Source organism: Eurypyga helias, unplaced genomic scaffold (assembly GCF_000690775.1).
Source record: "Eurypyga helias isolate BGI_N326 unplaced genomic scaffold, ASM69077v1 scaffold31887, whole genome shotgun sequence".
NCBI lineage: Eukaryota > Metazoa > Chordata > Aves > Eurypygiformes > Eurypygidae > Eurypyga > Eurypyga helias.
Window position 1 is genome coordinate 1 of NW_010264298.1, and position 19,045 is coordinate 19,045.

Sequence of the window (19,045 nt, forward strand, 5' to 3'; positions counted from 1 at the left end):
GGCCGCGTGCGCCCGCACGGCGCTGCAGCACCGCTCCGCTGGCAGCTGCCGACGTTTGGTGCTGGGTTTGCCTGGTGGTTGTTGGAGGAGCTTATGAATCGTTTGCTTCCGGTGTCGGGTTAATAATTCGGTTATTTGGCTCGAAGGTAAAGCCTGTGTGGGGTTGAAAACTGCTGCCTTTTCGCTGGGAAACGCAGGGAGCTGTGTCAGCCACGAGCAGCCGCGTCCGCGCTAGTTCTTGGACAAGGCACCTTCCTTGATTTTCGAAACTTCTGAAGGTTTCCTCGTAATTGTGGTAGACGGGGGTTTAGAACACCGTATCACTGTTAGAAAAGAGGAAGGAGACCATAAAGGCTTACTTGAAACAGAATAAATCCCAGTATGAGTGGAAACAACTATCACTTGCGTGAGAATGAATTAGAATTCAGCTTAGGTCATGTAGTCCTTTATTCTCTAGAATTCTTCTTCTCAAGAAAGTTTTCTTGACTTCTGCAGTTTGGATGCTAAATCTACGAGTATCCAGGTGGTAGTTAAAGAAGGTGGTCTGAAGCTTATCCAGGTCCAAGACAATGGCTGCGGTATCAGAGTGAGTAAATGAAGTTGACAGCTGTATGCTGATGCTTAATACTACGTTTTAAAATTTACTTCAGCTTATAAATGTTTCTGATCCTGAAAAAAAACATGGAGAGTGACTATGACTTCTCCCTTTCACACAGAAAGAAGATCTGGACATTGTATGTGAGAGATTTACTACGAGTAAACTGCAAAAATTTGAAGACTTGGCTAGTATTTCTACATACGGTTTTAGGGGCGAGGTAAGCACTTCCTCAGGTTTGAAACTGTTCTTTCATTGTTGTTCTCCTGTTGTGGTGGGGTTTGCATGCCATCTCATTCACGATGCTCTTCACAGAAGGTTCTGTTTTCTGAGAGAGTCTGCCACGTGAATATAGTTCAAAATACTTTTCTGTGTCTTCCAAGATTAGATGGCTGCCTAGGGGGATGTGTGTGTGCTCTTGGCTTCCTGGAGTAGGATTCAGTTTTTAAAGTAAAACAAGGCCTGTCATCTCAGATGTTGCTTCAAGAACCTACGGGTTAAAGACAACGGAAGATCTGAGTGGAAGGTGGATCTGTGATGTCAGACACTTGTCTAACTATAATATTTAGAAATAAATGTTTGAAATGTGCATTTGTCTTCCTTTGCTTTTGCTGTTAAGTCAAGTCTAGTGTCTCTGCCCCTCAGATGGACTAGTGCTCCAGCTTCTCATAGGCTGTATCTGTACTGGTCTGAAAGGACAGTCCAGGATGTTCAGTCTAGTTCTGCTTTTCCCCTCCAGGTGGGCAGGAAGATATATAAGTGTGTTGCATGAGCTCAGATACGTAGATCCTTGCGTGCTCCAGAGGGTGGGCTGCTTGAGTCATCTCCTCATGCACTTTCGACGTAACCAGCTCCACAGCCAGTGGAGTCTGGTCCTGAGGCTGGTTTCAGCAAGTTGTGTAGGCAAGTCCGTTGAGTTTTCCAGGAAAACCATTGTAACCTAACTTTGTAATATTGCCTAAATTCAAGAGAACAACTTGAGCAGGGATGAGGAAGGCTAAAACCTTCCAGTTCTTTTTTTTAACCTGAAAGAAAGAAAAGGGCACAACTGTAATAACTTTGCAAATTTCATTTACATGTTTAGTTGCTTGTGTTGTCAGAGATGATGAAACGTTACAAAAGCCAAAGGAAGGTCCTGGATACTAAAACTTGTTAGAACTTTACTGACCTGTGACTTTCTTGTAAGGGTTTTTAATAATCCCTTGCAAGTAGTCTGTCAGAATTTACCGATGTTGTTTGAAGTGTGGACACTCTTCAGTCGCCTCCAGACCGAGGTTCACAAAGATGCTTTCCCTCTCTCTAGGCACTGGCCAGCATCAGTCACGTCGCCCACGTTACGGTAACAACTAAAACAGCCGACGCAAAGTGTGCGTACAGGTACGCGGCCCGTTGTCCAAGCGGCTTCTCCCGTGTGCGGTAATGAACAGGGGCATTTAAGTCTCTTGTCAGTGCTCCTATTCAGGAGCATGGCAGGGTAGGGAATTAAGTGTTTCTAGAGTAGGCACAGGAAAGACCTAGAAGGTGAGAAAACATAGTTTGAGTGGGTTTTATTCCAGACTGTAAAGGGTAAGCGTTACCTAAACAACATATTTTAAAAGGGGGGAGGGGGGGGGGGCTGAGTCTTAAAGGGATTTCTACTTCAGCAGCCAATGTAGTGTAATTTTTCTGTCTTTTTCTCCATTTCAGGGTAAAATCATATTTATATGCAGTCAGCATATCTTGCAAATTTCATACATCTCTGAGCAAGGGAACTTAAGAGTTTCACTTGCTCTTGTATGGTTCCTAATCCTATCCTAAAAAGGTTTTGAATATTCTTCTGAAAACTTAGACCCTAAGTAAAAGCAAGCTGCTCCATTGATTTCTTGACTACTTTTAAGAAATAGAAGGGAAAAAAAAGAAAAGCTTTGCATCTTGTTTTTTCAGAATATTGTATGGCTATGCTCTTTCATGTATTAAGTATGTAGGGTATATGAGAGGGGAAAAATAGTATGCCCTTTGAAATTATGCACCTGTATAACTTGCTGAAAGGCCTAAGTGGGTCAGAAATCTCCTATGCTCAAGGCTAAAACACGGTAATTCTGCTTTTACTGGAAAAGTGTCAGTAATACAATTTCAAAACATGTATTTTGTTATCTGCTCCTTTCTCTCTGGTGATATTCCCACTGCCCCTCTGGGTCCTAAGGTCCATGAAGGCAGTTTTCCTCTAGCAGAAAGAGGAGGTTGCAGCCAGTTGTCGATGTCCCGGGTTTTTTGCTGGGAGGAGCGGGATTTCTTTTGTCTTCTCCCTTTTGTCGTCATCTGCCTGTGTCTGCTCCTCCCCAGTAAATCCAGATGTCTGACAGTTTTTTTTTTTAATTCCTAGAGCTAGTTACAGTGATGGAAAAATTAAGGCCCCTCCAAAACCCTGTGCTGGAAACCAAGGGACTCAGATCACGGTAGGTTTCTGTGCCTCTTCCCTCTTCTGTTTCCTGGTCACTATGCTTGCACCACTTACTGGTATGTGTTACAGTGTAAGGTCCCCGACACTATCACCTTGTAGAGTTCTTTTCCAAGTGATGATGCTGTGTGGTTTTGTTGGGGCTTTTGTCTTCCCCAAAGACAGTCAGGTAGTTAAATGAATAGTGAAAACCAACGATTTAAGCTGCTGTTGTACTAACAGTCTTGATTGCAGCAACTGTTGCAATGCCGATTTGCATTTCATCAGAACACAGTGCAATCAGGAAATCCGTTGTCATCTGCATGTAACTGTCACTGCAAAGTGAGCTGTAGAGTTGTCGTTAACTGGTAAAAATACTGATGTACCGAAATACTTGAAAACATACGTTTCTCTGGAGTTGCATTTTGTTAGGTGGACTTAAGCAGGTGAGGAAGAAATGGAATGTTGACCCTTCATAAACTGAAAGGTTTTTGGAAGATTTCTCTGCAGGGAGAAGTCTCTGCGGAAGTCTCTCTGCAGGGGATGGATTTAGATGAATTATAGAGTGAGAGAAGATTTTTAAAAATTGTTTTTAATTGTGATCTTTTTCTCTCTAGGTTGAAGATCTTTTTTACAATGTAAATACAAGGAGGAAAGCTTTAAAAAACCCAAATGAAGAATATGCAAAAATACTAGAAGTCGTTAGCAGGTAAACTGAAATAGGAGGCTCAGATATTTTCTCCTGCCATCACCCAAGAACCAGGGATTTTCAGAGGGACTGGCATATGTGTGCGTGCTGTCATTTTTTGTTGGTTTTGAGACTTTCTGTTACTGTATGGTGTCAGATGCCAGTCCAGTTTGATACCAGAGGAGTAGCAGTATATTCAGACTATGACTGTTAGTAAGTTCCAGCAAACAAACGGTGATAGACTTGAATGAGTCAACTCTCAATGAACTTGGGCTGAACAGAATCCAAGTGAAAACTCTGCAAGAGCTTTGAGATTTGGCTGAGTGTGAAAAAGCTGAACAGCAATTTCACGTCCTAAAAAGAAAAAAAATTAAAATCTCACTTTAGCTACCAGATGTCCCCTTCCTGGGTCCCCTCAGGGCATCTTTTGCCACGTGCAGAGGCTTTGCAAGCAGGATCTACACAATTTAACCAAAACAGAATAGAATCACAGAATGGTTTGGGTTGGAAGGGACCTTACAGACCATCCAGCTCCAACCCCCCTGCTATGGGCAGGGACACCTTCCACTAGACCAGGCTGCTCAAGGCCTCATCCAGCCTGGCCTTGAACACCTCCAGGGATGGGGCATATCTTGGTCAATACCCTTCTTATGTTGGGGGCCCCAAAGGAAATAACCGCTTTGCGCTTTCAGTAAACACGAAAGCTGGGCAAGAGTAGCAAGAGTGTGTGCTAAGCATTAGCTGGCTGCCTGAAGGAGCTACTTTGGCATCTTTACTGTCCAGGCAGACTTCAGCCAGGAGGTGAAGGAAGGGTCAGGTCCCGCTGCCCCATGGAAGAGGCTGATCTGAAATGTTGCTGAGTTACAGATTTCCAACTTGTTGGGGTTTCTTCCATTAAAATTTTGCATCTTTTTTTTTTTTTTCCTCTTGAATTTTTGAGTTACTAACTGTCCTGGCCACCACAGTCCAACCCCTACTTGCAGTTTTACATTTCTCATCCTGCACGGTTCTCCTGTGTGTTCTTTCTCAAAACTTAGCAACGTTCTTAGAAGGCTGAGTCAGGGTTCTGCAACTGTGGTCTGTGAGAACCTGGCCTTGGGATCACATCCAGCTGAACCATTAGGATTGGGGAGGTTAGAAGGGTGAGCTGGCCATTTTTCAGACCCTTCTCCATAGCAGCTGAGACTCAATTCCGTTATACCCAGGAGGTATAGGTTCTGGTAAACCTTTGCAGGGAAATTGGACTAACCAGGTCTGTAGAAGTTGATCTTTTTTTTGAGAAATAATCTAAGCTGATCCTTGAGTTTCCTTATGGTTGGAGGTGAATTGGTAAATAGAAAACACTTATTTTTGTAGCTGTTTAGTCTACCAAACCTCGATTTGGCTTAAATCACATTACTGTGTAGCAGGAAATAAACCAGCTCCTGTTACTAGCTGCTTTCCAGCATCCAGGGAAATGGATTCTTTCACATACTGCAGTCTTATGTTTGCCTCTTTTCCAGGTATGCCATCCATAACTCGGGCATCAGCTTTTCACTTAAAAAGGTATGTAAATACAGTCTTTAACTTCACTCTGGGCGTGTGTACATGTATACACATACAGGAAAATGCCACAGACACTGCACTGCATGTTTTGCAATGGGAAGAAAAAACTCCCTCCTACTGAAATGTTGGCGAGTATGTTGATGCAGTTTGGACAGAAAACACACATATTTTTGCCTTGTTTACTTTTAATCAGTGTGTCAGGAGTTTTCTGTGTGGCCAGCTTTTTATTTTGGTTTAGTTTTGGGCTGTTTCATGGGCTATAGGGTTCCTTCATTTGGTGTCGCTCTTGATACCTGTTCACTGAGATGCCGACGTTCCTCGTTTTCAAAGATGGAGTTGTGAGCCTGAATGGGTCTGATGTGATCAGCAAATCTCTTAATATTGTGCCATTTACCATCTATTGCTTTTCTGAAATAAGTCAACAATAATGCAAAACATCACAGTGATGTTATGCCACACGCCTTTTCATTAGAAACGTTACTGTTTCTGAAACCTCAGCCAGAGCTGTGATTTTCACAGAATCACAGACTGGTTTGGGTTGGAAGGGACCTTAAAGCCCATCTAGTTCCACCCCCCCTGCCATGGGCAGGGACACCTTCCACTAGACCAGGTTGCTCCAAGCCTCATCCAGCCTGGCCTTGAACACTTCCAGGGATGGGGCATCCACAGCTTCTCTGGGCAACCTGTGCCAGTGCCTCACCACCCTCTCCGGGAAGAACTTCTTCCTGATATCCAATCTAAACCTCCCCACTTTCAATTTAAACCCATTACCCCTTGTCCTGTCGCTACAGGCCCTTGTAAAAAGTCCCCCCCAGCTGATTGATTGATTCTCATTTCTGCTCCCTTCAGCAAGGTGATACCGTGTCAGATGTTAGAACCTTATCGAATGCCTCGACAGTGGACAACATCAGGTCTGTCTTTGGAAATGCTGTTAGCAGGTATGTTGATGGCGAGTTTCATTTTGACACACAGTTTTCTAGGAAGTCTCCTTTCTCGTTTCGAAGGACATGGGCTGTGCTAATTCCAGTGTCCTTCAAGGTGAATTACAGAGACGAGAGTACTGCAGTGATAGAGCTCTCCTTTGTTTTGCAGAATGTGTGACCTTGGTTTTTTTCAGTGTATCAGAGGAAAGAGCAAAGTTGCAAAGCTGTTCTTCTAATGCACTAACAGGGAACCATCTGCTTGCAACCTGCTGTGTGCTTATTTAAAAAGCTGCACCTGTATTCTCGTCAAGTTTCTAGCCTCTTTCTACACTACCGATACCACTTCTTACTGCAGTCTGCTGTCTGACAAATTTCTGAGTCTTCTCAAAACTGTTTCTCTGAAATATTACAGTTGAATATTTTAATATCAGCTACATTATCTGAGGCTGAGTAAACCAGCAAGAGATGCTGAAAACAAATAAACCCGAGTGTCTTGTGAAAACGTATCTGCTGCTTTAGGAAGAGTTCTCTCTCTATAAAAACAGTCAGCTGTGAAGGTCTCAGACACACTTGTGGAATGAATTTGTCCCGTGAATACTTGGGTATCAGTTTGATTCACTTACTGAAAGTCACTCTTCACAAGTAAGGCATCTAATTTTTCATGCATGGAAACCCCCTTGGGAAATGCTGCCAAACAGAGGCGCTGCTTAGCGCTAAGGTTTGCAGTGTTGCTTGTTTCCACGTTTGGGTTTCCACGTTTGGTTTTGTCTGCTACTAATGCTTGTTTGATCCAGTTTTTCCTTCGTACAGTTCTGAATAAATAGCATGTTTTAATGTAGATGATTTGAACATACGTTTTCCAGTGAAGCTTTTATTTTACCCAGTTTCAGATGGTCTTTAGTCTAGCTTGTTATTTCGACTTAAAAAATGAACACAACTAAAAATGGCACTCAGATATTGAGGTTGAACTGGAAACAAGTAGCCCATAAGCCTTCTCTGTGATAACTTTAGAAGCTGGCATAGTGCCTTGCAAGAGAGCAGCGCTCACAGACTACACAAGTGGGTTTCCTGGACTAAAGAATCATGAAAGTTTATAAGAACTATTACAAAAACTGATCATGTTAGGCTCTATATGCATGAGCAAGAAAAAACCTTACATTTTTATGGCTTCTTAACAGCCCACCAATAAATATTAGACTGGCAAAAGTGGAGAGAGGAGTTCAAGAAAAAGAATGTTCTTCCCTGGCTGCTGACGATTTCGAAGTGTCCTTGTCTGTCACTGTTACTGACTTCAGTGTGTATTAGATATCTATAATATTATGGGTACTGTGATACGTTAAGGTATTACGAATGATATACTGAGCGTCTTGCAGACGGCAGTCGTACCACGTTACTACCTTACGCTTACTAGCAGGAAGAAATGACATGGTTCAGGTTCACTAATGTTTGTGGCTCGGCAATGAATGTTTGAACTCTCAGATAATTCTAACATGTTCATTAACTGTGATATAAATAGAATGTAGGCCAGTATATCGCTACTAGTGAGAACTGTTCCAAATCTGCACCAACAGAAGAATTCTTTGGTTTTCTTGTGTTTCTGTCGACTGTCAATAGAGAACTGATAGAAGTGGGCTGTGAAGATGCAAGTCTGGCCTTTAAAATGAAAGGCTACATCACAAACGCAAACTACTCTGTGAAGAAATGCATATTTTTGCTCTTCATAAACCGTAAGTTTAAAAAAAAAAAGGCAGCATTTTGTACCAGCCATATGTTGTGTATGTAATGATCTGGAGAACAAATCTTTCTGAAAAACTACAAAATGTGTGAGCATTCTTAAAACGCTGACGAAGAAGTCTATCCATGAATTGTAGATCTTAAGGTGTTTTTCTGTTTGTCACGTGAACTGAGCTTTGCACTGTAAAGAGTGGAAAGCAGCTAAGACTGGACCTAAAGAAACTTAAGCCCGTGGAGTATCAAGGCTATGATTGTGTCCCGCCAACTTACACAGAGCGGTGTCTCCGTTCCGTAGCAACGTTGGCGTAGGATGCAACAAACCTTGACTGTATGAAGTGATGAAAAGGTAGTACGATTACTTCAATATTTGGGGAAAAAAATATTTCTAACTATAAAACACAGTAAGAAGATATTCCCTGTTCCTGGTTTTATAGGTAGAATAAACAGGTGTTGGGAAAAACGGGTGTAACGTGTGCCCTTTGAAGACAGCAAGCATGAAGGCGTTGGTCTGAAGGAGTAGTTGGGCGCTGCGCAGCGCGTTTCAACGCGGCTCCTCGAAACAGCGTTGTGTTCTGTGTTTCAGATCGACTGGTAGAGTCAGCCGCGCTGCGCAAAGCCATAGAAACTGTGTATGCTGCTTATTTGCCAAAAAGTACGCATCCGTTCCTATACTTAAGGTAAGGTAATAGGAAGAAGTAGCCTTTTAGTGCTATCTTGTAGGATATAGCTAGGGTGAGTCGGTTCAGAAGGACATTTGGGTGCCTGATAGTAGTGTTAAGCATTGCACTGTGGTGCTTAATTGCCAGCCAGGAGATAATGAAATAACATTAAAGAAATCTTAAGAAGAGCCTCATTTTCAGAAGTAGCGAGCGCCTGCAATCTCAGCTTAAGTCCTTCTGTATTATGGATGCTCTCCACTTAGGAAAATGAGTTACACCAGGAATACGGTGGAGCACTTAAGAGCAGTCAGATCACTTACTCCATACTCACTAAATTTTACCTTGCTGGGATTTATATTTGTATCTGTATTTTCAACAGTTACTGTTCTTGGTATGCTAACGCAACAAGAAAGTGAATTTCCTGCTGCTTACAGGAAATAAATACTTTTAAAACCGGTTAAGTAATACCTAAAATCGAACAGAAGCTGTCCTTTAAAAATTGGAGAACATGACATAAAATGGATAACCTGGCTTTGTAACTGTAGGCCAGGTAAAGTAAAAAGTAAAAAGAGATTTAAAAAACCTCTTCTTTGTAGTAGTACAATGGAGGGTTTGGATTGAAGTATGTAAGCTTATGTAAGGTGATCTTGGTGAATGGGGAATAGAGTTCTTCACAGTAATTATTTTAATAGTATTTTTAATATAGTACAGTCAGATTTGTTTGGCATACCTTGAGTAGGTTTTGGGCCAAGTTTGGCTTCTCCGCATGGAGTAATAGAAGCTGTGGATGCCCCATCCCTGGAAGTGTTCAAGGCCAGGCTGGATGAGGCTTTGAGCAACCTGGTCTAGTGGAAGGGGTCCCTGCCCATGGCAGGGGGGTTGGAACTGGATGGTCTTTGAGGTCCCTTCCAACCCGAACCATTCTGTGATTCTATGATTCAAATCTGACAGATTTTATACTGAACCAATTTGTGCCCCCTCTGCCATCCACGGGAAAATTTAGGTTAACTTTTTCTAAAATGTTTTCCAGCCTGGAAATAGCCCCCCAGAATGTAGATGTGAATGTGCACCCTACAAAACACGAGGTGCATTTCCTTCACGAAGATAGTATTCTAGAGCGTGTGCAACAGCATGTAGAGAGCAAGTTGCTGGGCTCTAATTCTTCACGGATGTACTTCACTCAGGTGAGAACACGTCTGATGTGACCACAGCTCGGCACTGTTTTAGCTGCTGGGGACATGTTTACGCCGTTCAGTGGTGCAGTCTAGGCAGGGATTGGTAGTCATCACTGTGACACTGACAGCTTGAGATCTTTGCTGTACGTTTCAGGGATGAAACTGCTTTAATAGACCAGTGTTAACAATGGGGCAGAAGAGAGAAAAAGTGTACAAAAACCTTTTAACTACCTTTCTTTCAAGTATCTGATCAGTCTTTTTGGTGTTACATGTGTATTAGCCTTCACATGTGGTAAACTGGTTTTTATTCTGTCTGCCCTGGTTTATGTGAAGGACATGTGACTGAGGAAATTGCCCTATGTATTTCACACCACTTTGGATTTAAATCTAACCAGAAAAAAATGCAGAAGACTTCCTAATCTTTTAAAAACAAATTTCTTTGGGTTTTGATATTAAAGATATTTCCCTTTGAGACAAAGGGATCTTAACTTTAGCTCAGATGTTGTGAACTGCCAAGATGATGACATACATGCTGTGGGGCTAGCAAGGGCAGAGCTGGCAGCCTGTCTAAGCAGCTGACGCTGTGTTTGTGGTGCTTGAGCGGTGAGATGCTGTGAGAAGCGTGGCTGATCTTCCTGGGTTCTTTTCTTATTGTTCAACCTCTTCTCTTCACTCCCCCAAATCTGAACGCAGACGTTGCTTCCAGGCGCCGACTGCTCTTCCACTGAGGTTGTAAAGGCAGCAGCGAACCCTTCCGCGGCTGCCAAAGGAACCAGTGACAAGGTTTATCCGCACCAGATGGTGCGCACCGATTCCCGGGAGCAGAAACTAGATGCTTTTCTTCAGCCAGCGAACAACCCCCGGAGTACGGGCCCCGCTGAAGCGACGGCAGAGGTTAATGCAGGACCTCCCAAGGGTGTGGCCAGGCCACGGGATGCTGAAATGGAAGATGTCAGTGACCTGGCCAATGCCACTGAAATGGCCGATGTTCGGGAGGACACGGTGCGGCCTGGGGGGCTGCGTGAGAGTGGACACGTGTCTCCTGAGACAGTGCCTTCTCGGTAAGTCTCGACTTCCCCGAGCGAGCGCAAGGCTACCTGTTTATTTCGTGGCACGGCCCTGAAACTGAACGTTTTTCTGATCTCTTTGGAATTCTGCTTTTTCAGAAGGAAAAATTTTCCTAGAATAATTTTCCATGGCTTTTATTGAGAAGTCATACTTCAGCCGTGAACTGTAAATGACAGAACTTGCGATACGTTTTGTAACTGGAACGGGATTTTCATGCACAGTGCAAGGCAGGAAGCAGCGTGAAGAGTGACGTTAACTTCAGTATGGGGAGATCGTACGGGCCCGTCTCCCTCTGGAGACCCACCTTCTGTGGGGGCGTGGCAGCTACATCGCTGAATTCTGCAGAGGCTACCCTATAATGACACAAGTGCTGTAATTATAGAATTATAGAATATTTAGGGTTGGAAGGGACCTTAAAGATCATCTAGTTCCAACCCCCCTGCCATGGGCAGGGACACCTTCCACTAGACCAGTGCGATCCTTTGATAATAAGACCAGTGCTAATCCTTCGATAGCTCCTGCAGGAGCTGTTACGAGGGGCCCAAGTCTTCTGAAGGAATCTGATTTTTCCCTCCCTGCCCCCAGTGTTACAGAAAAATTATTATGGTGGGGGGTGGAAATCATTAGAAAGAGCAATATTTTTTGATGTGCTCTTCAGAGCCCAGTTCCCTTGGTGCTTACATGGGCTGTGTGATGCGATCAGTACTGGAAGTGAGGTGAAAGTCATTCTTTTTTTTTTCTGGAAACCTTTGGGAAACTTCCTGCGTTCCCCGTGTTAATGTTCAGCGTGTGAACTGAACATCCCATCTGTTGGTGTGTTTTGCCTAAGAGAACTGAACAGAATTCCTGTTGTTTCGGTATGGCAGAAAGAGACCCCGGGAAGACGCGGACGTAGAAATGGAGCTGGATGACACGAGAAAGGACATGACTGCTGCCTGCACCCCTAGGAGGAGAATCATCCATTTGACGAGTGTGTTGACTCTCCAGGAGGAAATCAGTAACCAGGCGCATGCAAGTAAGCAAGCCTTTTGCTTCTCAGCTTATCGTTATTCCACCAACTGAGTGTGACCATCTGAACTGCTGAGGAAAAAGGTATTTAACAGGCTTTTTTGTACCTGGTTAGTTGGTGGGGGTTCTGCGCGTTCTAAATAGCTTGCAAAGCTTAACTTGCACCGTAACTAATAATGCTAGAAAATCACAGCTTGAAAAGCAAAGGGCTTCTGTAATTTTCAGACAGCCACGATATGCTCATCGCAAAAATTTTGCTTCGATTCATGATTATGAAGTAGACTGGGAAAGGCTTGATAAATGGTTTTGTTTGCTGCTTTTGCTTTTTGTTTTCACCTGTATCTGTCCCACTTATATGAAATTATGAGACTGCTGAAAAACTATTCTCTCTTCTGGTAAGAGTTACTTGGGAAAAAGGCGAAGGGTTTGTCATCCCTCCTAGGGTTGTTTCCCCTCTTAGCTCTTTTGGCTGCCTCGAGACTCCCACCGAGTCCCAACACTCTGACGAACTGAGTCGTGTGGGCTGTCATGCGTTCTGGGTTTTCTGTTGAGTTTATTGTGATTTTTCTGGTAGTAAGAACCGGGAAGCTCTGCAGCTAAAGCAGCTGGACTGAGAGATATCTGTCAGAGGTAACTCTTTCATAAATTCTTGATCTTTACAAAGCATGTACTTACACCTGTGGTCCAGAAAGGTTTCGCACTGGGCTGGTAACTGACTGACCGTTTAAATACTTAAGCAGTTGTCCGAGCCATGCAACGTCCCAAAATCTGTCAAAAGGTGTGGTAGAACTTGCACGGCTGTTTGAGGTTGTGTCTTGGCTTCAGTTGTGTAAGAAATACCTAAAGAGACCTTTGTAAGAAGTATTCTTCTCACAGTGTTGTATTCTGTTGGAAAAGGTAACAACGGAATTTGGGTAGCGTGGTGCTTTGTACGTGCTGTGACTGCAGGGCCAAGCTCCTGTGATGAAGCTGCTCCCAAGGACTGCAACACGTCACTCTTGTGAAGTGCCTAAAATGGATTCTTATGGTGGAATCTGACTTGTCATACTTTTAATTTATATATTGAAGAAAAAAAAAAAAAAGACCAGAAACTTATTTTGGGAGAAAAAAATAAATAAATTATGGACCTATTCTATCACACTTTCAGAATTTAGTCTGACAGTATTAGTTGCTGCTGTTGTAAAATTGTTTTACATTGGAGGTTTTCTTTGAAGCATGTTTGTGCACCCTGACTAATCTCCTCTGGCTGGAAACAAATCTTGGAAGGCTATTCAAGTCAAACACAGATTCTCTTTTTAATCTGCATTTGTAGTTTAACTGTTAACTATTCTCACGTATGCTTCAATATCACAGAACAGTTTGGGTTGGAAGGGACCTTAAAGACCACCCAGTTCCAACCCCCCTGCCATGGGCAGGGACACCTTCCACTAGACCAGGTTGCTCTAAGCCTCATCCAGCCTGGCCTTGGACACTTCCAGGGATGGGGCATCCACAGCTTCTCTGGGCAACCTGTGCCAGTGCCTCACCACCTTCTCCGGGAAGAACTTCTTCCTGATATCCAATCTAAACCTCCCCACTTTCAATTTAAACCCGTTACCCCTTGTCCTGTCACTACAGGCCCTTGTAAAAAGTCCCCCCCAGCTTCCTTGTAGCCCCTTCAGGAACTGGAAGGCTGTTTTATTGTGTTTATATATGTATGTATGCACACAAATGGTTAATGCTTCAAAACATGTGAATAATGGGTCGTTCAAGCCTATAAGAAGCAGCAGGGGTGTAGTAGTGACTGAACAGTAACCTGAGACTTTAAAAAGACACACAAACAACTCAACTAAATACATTAGTGCAGGGTTGCAAATATGAAACCATATCCTTTTGTTTCTTCCCCACTCCCTCATCTGTTTCAGATCTTCAGGAGATGCTACATGATCACTCATTTGTTGGCTGTGTAAGTCCTCAGTGGGCTCTGGCCCAGTACCAGACAAAACTCTACCTTCTCAATACGACGAAACTCAGGTAAAGGAGCTGTCAGACTTGCTGGTGGTGGAAATAACCAACCGCTACCAAGCTGATGACAAGGGGGAAGGAAATGACAGGAAACCCAGCATTGTTTTCTTGTTGCCTATCTGCAAAGTCATGAGGCTAAAGACTAAGCTGTCAGTTTAGGCCAGTGGAAACAAGTCTGGCATGCTTGGGAAAAGTCGCAGGGAATCAGTGTAATTAAAATGCCAGCTACTGTGTTGTGTGCTCCCAGACTGGGAGAAGGGAAAGACATTTTATTTGCTCCATCATAGTCTGCAGCGCACTGTGTGTATAAAGACAAGCAAGCAAACGCTTCGGCAAAGTCCTGTAGAACACTGCATCTGGTTGGGTTAAGAGATGCCGTGGGATGTGATGACAACACAGAGTCTGTGTTTTGCATGTGCAGCCTCACAGGGCCAGCTACGTAAGCTTTGTAAACAAGCAAGAGAATCTACTGAAGACAGGCACATCTGACAATTTCCAAGCTCCTCTGCGTTTCTTGCAGTGCAGCAAAGGAGCAAAGAGGTTGAAAGATAAGGTGTCTGGAATCACTTGACAGCGGCTGCGTGCTCGAGTATGTAACGTTTCTGCACCAGTGTGGCTGAGTGAACCAAGAAACAGATTGAGTAGTAAACGCCTAGACAGTGCATGTGAAATCTACAGGGTTTAGTTAAAGCAAGATCCTTGTTAATATGAATGGATACGTACATCAGATGTATGTATCCAAGATGACCCTTACTTCCCCCTCTTAATTAGGGTAACTTGGAGATGGGTGATCCTGTCCCTGTAACCAATTTTTTTTCTTTCAATTTAGCCAAGAACTCTTCTACCAGATACTTATTTATGACTTTGCAAACTTCGGGGTCTTAAGGTTGTCTGTAAGTATGATTTCTCATTATATCCTATAATCCTGTCCATGTAACCATTTTTTTTTTTTCTTTCAATTTAGCCAAGAACTCTTCTACCAGATACTTATTTATGACTTTGCAAACTTCGGGGTCTTAAGGTTGTCTGTAAGTATGATTTCTCATTATATCCTATATAAAAAGATTTTTTAAAAAGTTATTTACACTGAGCCTGTTCTTTCAGACAAGTGTAGTGGACAAAAAACAACCTGTAAAATTATACAAGAGTGGTGTTTTGTTTCTTTTACAGTAAGAATAGAATGTAAGAACCGTTAACGATTTTGTAGCTACTACTGTAAGCTGTCATCCCGGCCGCTCATGCTTAGTGTCACCTGCAGGCACTCACCAAGCTTTGCTGTTGCTCATGACACCAGGACAGATCATGCATTTGAATACACAGTCTGTCAGAAAGGGAGTGTTGACTGCCAGCCTTTATTCTGGAAAGATCACAGCACTTCCCAGGACTGTGGACTGCACAGGGTTAATCAGAAAGAAATCATACTTTGTAGTGGTTGTGATGAGCAGACCTGTTTGTGCTGCAGGTCACTAATGGTACGTTACAGTTCGTTTCTGTGTGCGAGGGAAGAAGCTGTACATTTCCACTATGGCGTGTTCACCATGAACAACAGTTTTTGCCTTTCCCATTTTTAGGAGCCAGCTCCTTTATATGAGCTTGCAATGCTTGCTTTAGAGGATCCTGAAAGTGGCTGGACAGAAGAAGATGGCCCCAAAGAAGGGCTGGCCGAGTACATTGTGGAGTTTCTGAAAAAGAAGACTGAAATGTTGAAAGACTACTTTTCTCTTGAAATTGATGAGGTGACTACTATTACTTCTGGCATTAAATAGCAGTGTCAGGTTAACAGTTGGACTTGACAATCTTAAAGGTCTTTTCCAACCTAAACAATTCTGATCTTATGTTTTGGTAACAGATAACAGTAGTTTGCTCGCAGTACTCACTAACAGCTACCTCCAGTAAGAGGTAGGTGGCTTACCCCTTCCATTAAAAAGGCTCAGGACTTACGCTGCTTTTAGAAGGGTGCTACACAAAAAAAGTCTGTATTTAATTAGCTACGAAATAAAATAATGTAGTTACTAATTAACTGGAACGCAGACCTCCTGTCCAGCAAGGTGTGCAGCTTAGCCAGCGCTCTGGGCAGGCGGGGCTACAGCGGCCTGTTGCTCTCAATGTGTCTTTGTTTCTGCGGCCTAACGCATCCCTTGGGCTACACAGACCTGAACAGCCTCATCAGGGGTCACATAGCACAGGCACTTCACTTGGATATTCTCCTAGGAAGCCAGATCTGCGTAGTCAGTGGCTAGAGGGGGAGAAGGTGGCTGAATTCAGGTCTCCTTGAGCCAAGTAACTTAAATCCAGGCCACGACAGTCACCACCACTGCTAACCCTCTTCCTGCAATGCCTGCCTGGCGTCAGGCTTTGGATACCTGTAACTTCAGATACTCCTAAGGCTCACTACGTTTGGCAGGAATAGTCTCTCAAGAGGTAACAGTTTTAGCACAAAAAAGAAACTTCTATTGTTTTTACCGAAGCAGCAGCGTTGCCTTGCAGGAAGGAAACCTTACTGGGCTACCACTTCTGATAGACAACTACGTTCCGCCGCTGGAAGGACTGCCTATGTTTATCCTTCGCTTGGCCACAGAGGTATGTTCCCTTTAGCCGCTCAGTTCACAAATGACCACTTCTGTTTAGGCAAGAACGAAACGAATCAAGTTAACGCCTCGGAAGCTGCAAAGGGGAGGCTGGAGTTGGTGACGTGTACTATTACACGCTCAAAGAGCTTTTGCTGTGGTTATTGGTTAGTTGTGCTTTGCCTCTGCGTTCCTAACTACTGACTGAATATTTTGATTTGAAACCCTGCGTTTCTACCCTCTTCATTCTGCAGTTTTACCGTACCAGCACAAAAACTGCCAGACCATTACTACAACTTTGCTATGTTAAGAATCTCTACCAAGCTTTGTGACTGCTACCCAGATTCTAGGAACTGACTTCTCTTTCTTCCAACAGGTAAACTGGGACGAAGAAAAGGAGTGTTTTGAAAGCCTAAGTAAAGAACTGGCTATGTTCTACTCCATCAGAAAGCAGTATATAATAGATGAGGCCAACCTGACGAGCTCTCAGGTACACGATTGTGTAACTTGTCACATGAACAAATGCCACCACATGGGAAACTTATTTTTTTAACTACAGACTTCTAGTCCTGACTCTGCTTTCAGCAAAGTGACTCAAATAGCCGTGTGGCAAAGTTCTGACAGACTGTGGCTTTCATTTCCTGAAGTAGTGAGAGAAGCATGTAACACTGGGTATTGCAGTATACTTAATACCACAACAGTCCTTGGCTGCTGGGTCTGGGATGGGTCTTGAACCTGCTGAGCCAGGATAAAATTCTACAGAAGGATGTATGTAAATTAAACTTCATCTCCTTCATCATTTAGCCAAGCTAGCCCATTCTGCAAGTGACACCACTCAAATAGCCTTTTCAGAGCTCAAAATTAATGACTGCCTAGGATGAACTTCCTATTACCAGCAGACTCTTACGCTCTGTAGTCTCACATAAGTTTCTTAATGAGTGTTCTCTACTAAAAGAGAATTCAGTTTGTTTGTTCCTTTTCTTTTGTATTTCAGAATGAGGATTCTGACTCTGGTTCGACAACATGGAAATGGACTGTGGAACACGTCCTTTACAAAGCTTTTAGGACTCACCTTTTACCTCCTAAGCACTTCACAGAAGATGGGAACATTCTGCAGCTTGCTAACCTGCCTGACCTGTATAAAGTTTTTGAGAGGTGTTGAGCATGTCGTTACTCCTACAGACTGGTTTCTGGATACGCACCATTCACGTGAACAATCTGTTTCATGTAGTAGAGGATAAAGCCGGAAGCGCAGTTACGGAAGGAGGGGATTGAATGTCATACTGAACTGATAGCAAGTGGTCTATTCTCCTTCTGTGGATCAGACAAAAACAAGAACTGTTTTAACTAAGTTTAAACCTAACTGAAGTTCCTAAAATAAAATCTTCACTTATGGTTTGAGTCTCACTATTAAGAATGTAACTTCTCTTGAAGACCATTAATTGGTTAAAGTAATTGTGAAAGGGGGTGGAGCTTAATTTAATTGAAGGGGGAGTGCTTTACCTTAGCTTGCTTCTTGAAAGCAACATGGGTTACCTACCTCCTTTTTGTTAAGAGTGACTGTTGTGACAGTACCCACAGTGTGAATGTACAGCTAGTCTCGCAATATTTCTGACCCCCTGCTGAAATAAGACCCATCCCTTCCTTTTAACCAAGGAGTCTGAAAACAGAAACAGGCATCCTCTGACAAACAAACATGCACAAAACACTCGTTGCACAGAAGAGTTGCAGCTGACAGTCTGACCACAGGTCTCAATGTGAGAGGAAGCCATTAGTCTTGCTCAGGCAGAAAAAAATCCATACTTGAGCTTTAATTTAACCCCTGGCCTTCCTCGAGACCATCACAAACCTGAATTGTCACGAGGCGGCCCTTGGTGCCACTCCACAGCTTCCATGGGGTGGCTTAGAGGAAGCGAAGTGGAAGCAGATGTGCTCCCCACTACATGCCAAATGAGGTCATTAGCAGACAGTTTATACTTGTCAATGCTCTCTAACCCCCCAAAGCATTCTTTATCTCTAGAATATGCACTAGAAGAACAACTAACCGAACAAATACACTGAATGCAGAGAGTCAGCAGCAGAGGCAATGAGCTGTGATCACTGAACTGCAACTGTCTCCAGTTCAATGAGTAGGCCCAGGGAGATCTGATCCACACCAGGATGTTTCTCAACAGGGAAAGCATTTTCTAAGTCCAAGAGGCATCCAGCATCCAAACTGAAAAAAAAAGCAAGCTTCAGTTTTGCATTACAAACATGTCTGCTCCATCTGAACGTGGGTCTGGTATAAGCAGAAGCACTAACACTCTGGATTGCAGAGATCCTGAAACCTGCCTTGCTCTGAGAAAGATTCCTGAAGGGCACCAGTTTGCAACCGGAAAGCACCAGATAGAAGTTCAAAACGCTGATTCCTCTCAGATTAAATGCTGCTGCTTTTACTGGCCTCAAGAGAAGCCTTAACACATGCAGGGTCACTTCAGCTATTCCCAGACTGCTGCCGCAGGTGCCATTCATTTCCCACTTGTGATGTGCCAGCTGGAAATAACAATGAATGCCATCAGGAACTTCCATTGAGAGTGGGCTACAGACAAAACCCACGCTGTTCCAGAAAGCCCCTTCTTCCTCACACTGGCCCCCTTTGATGGCAGCGCTGTCACCGAGAGAAC

At 43.5% G+C, this 19,045-nt stretch overlaps 1 protein-coding gene across 1 annotated transcript; it reads left to right on the top strand.

The window, feature by feature from the left end:
- Nucleotides 1–457: 457 nt before the first annotated feature.
- MLH1 (mutL homolog 1) lies at nt 458–17,631 on the top strand (the record flags this gene model as incomplete). Its single annotated transcript, XM_010156350.1, has 18 exons — nt 458–586; nt 717–815; nt 1,899–1,972; nt 2,958–3,030; nt 3,629–3,720; nt 5,202–5,244; nt 6,094–6,182; nt 7,782–7,894; nt 8,485–8,578; nt 9,591–9,744; nt 10,429–10,796; nt 11,670–11,818; nt 13,716–13,824; nt 14,645–14,708; nt 15,387–15,551; nt 16,303–16,395; nt 16,759–16,872; nt 17,377–17,631. Coding segments are annotated over 18 exons (2,190 nt in total), but the record flags the coding sequence as incomplete, so codon positions are not given.
- Between the last annotated feature and the right edge of the window lie 1,414 nt (nt 17,632–19,045).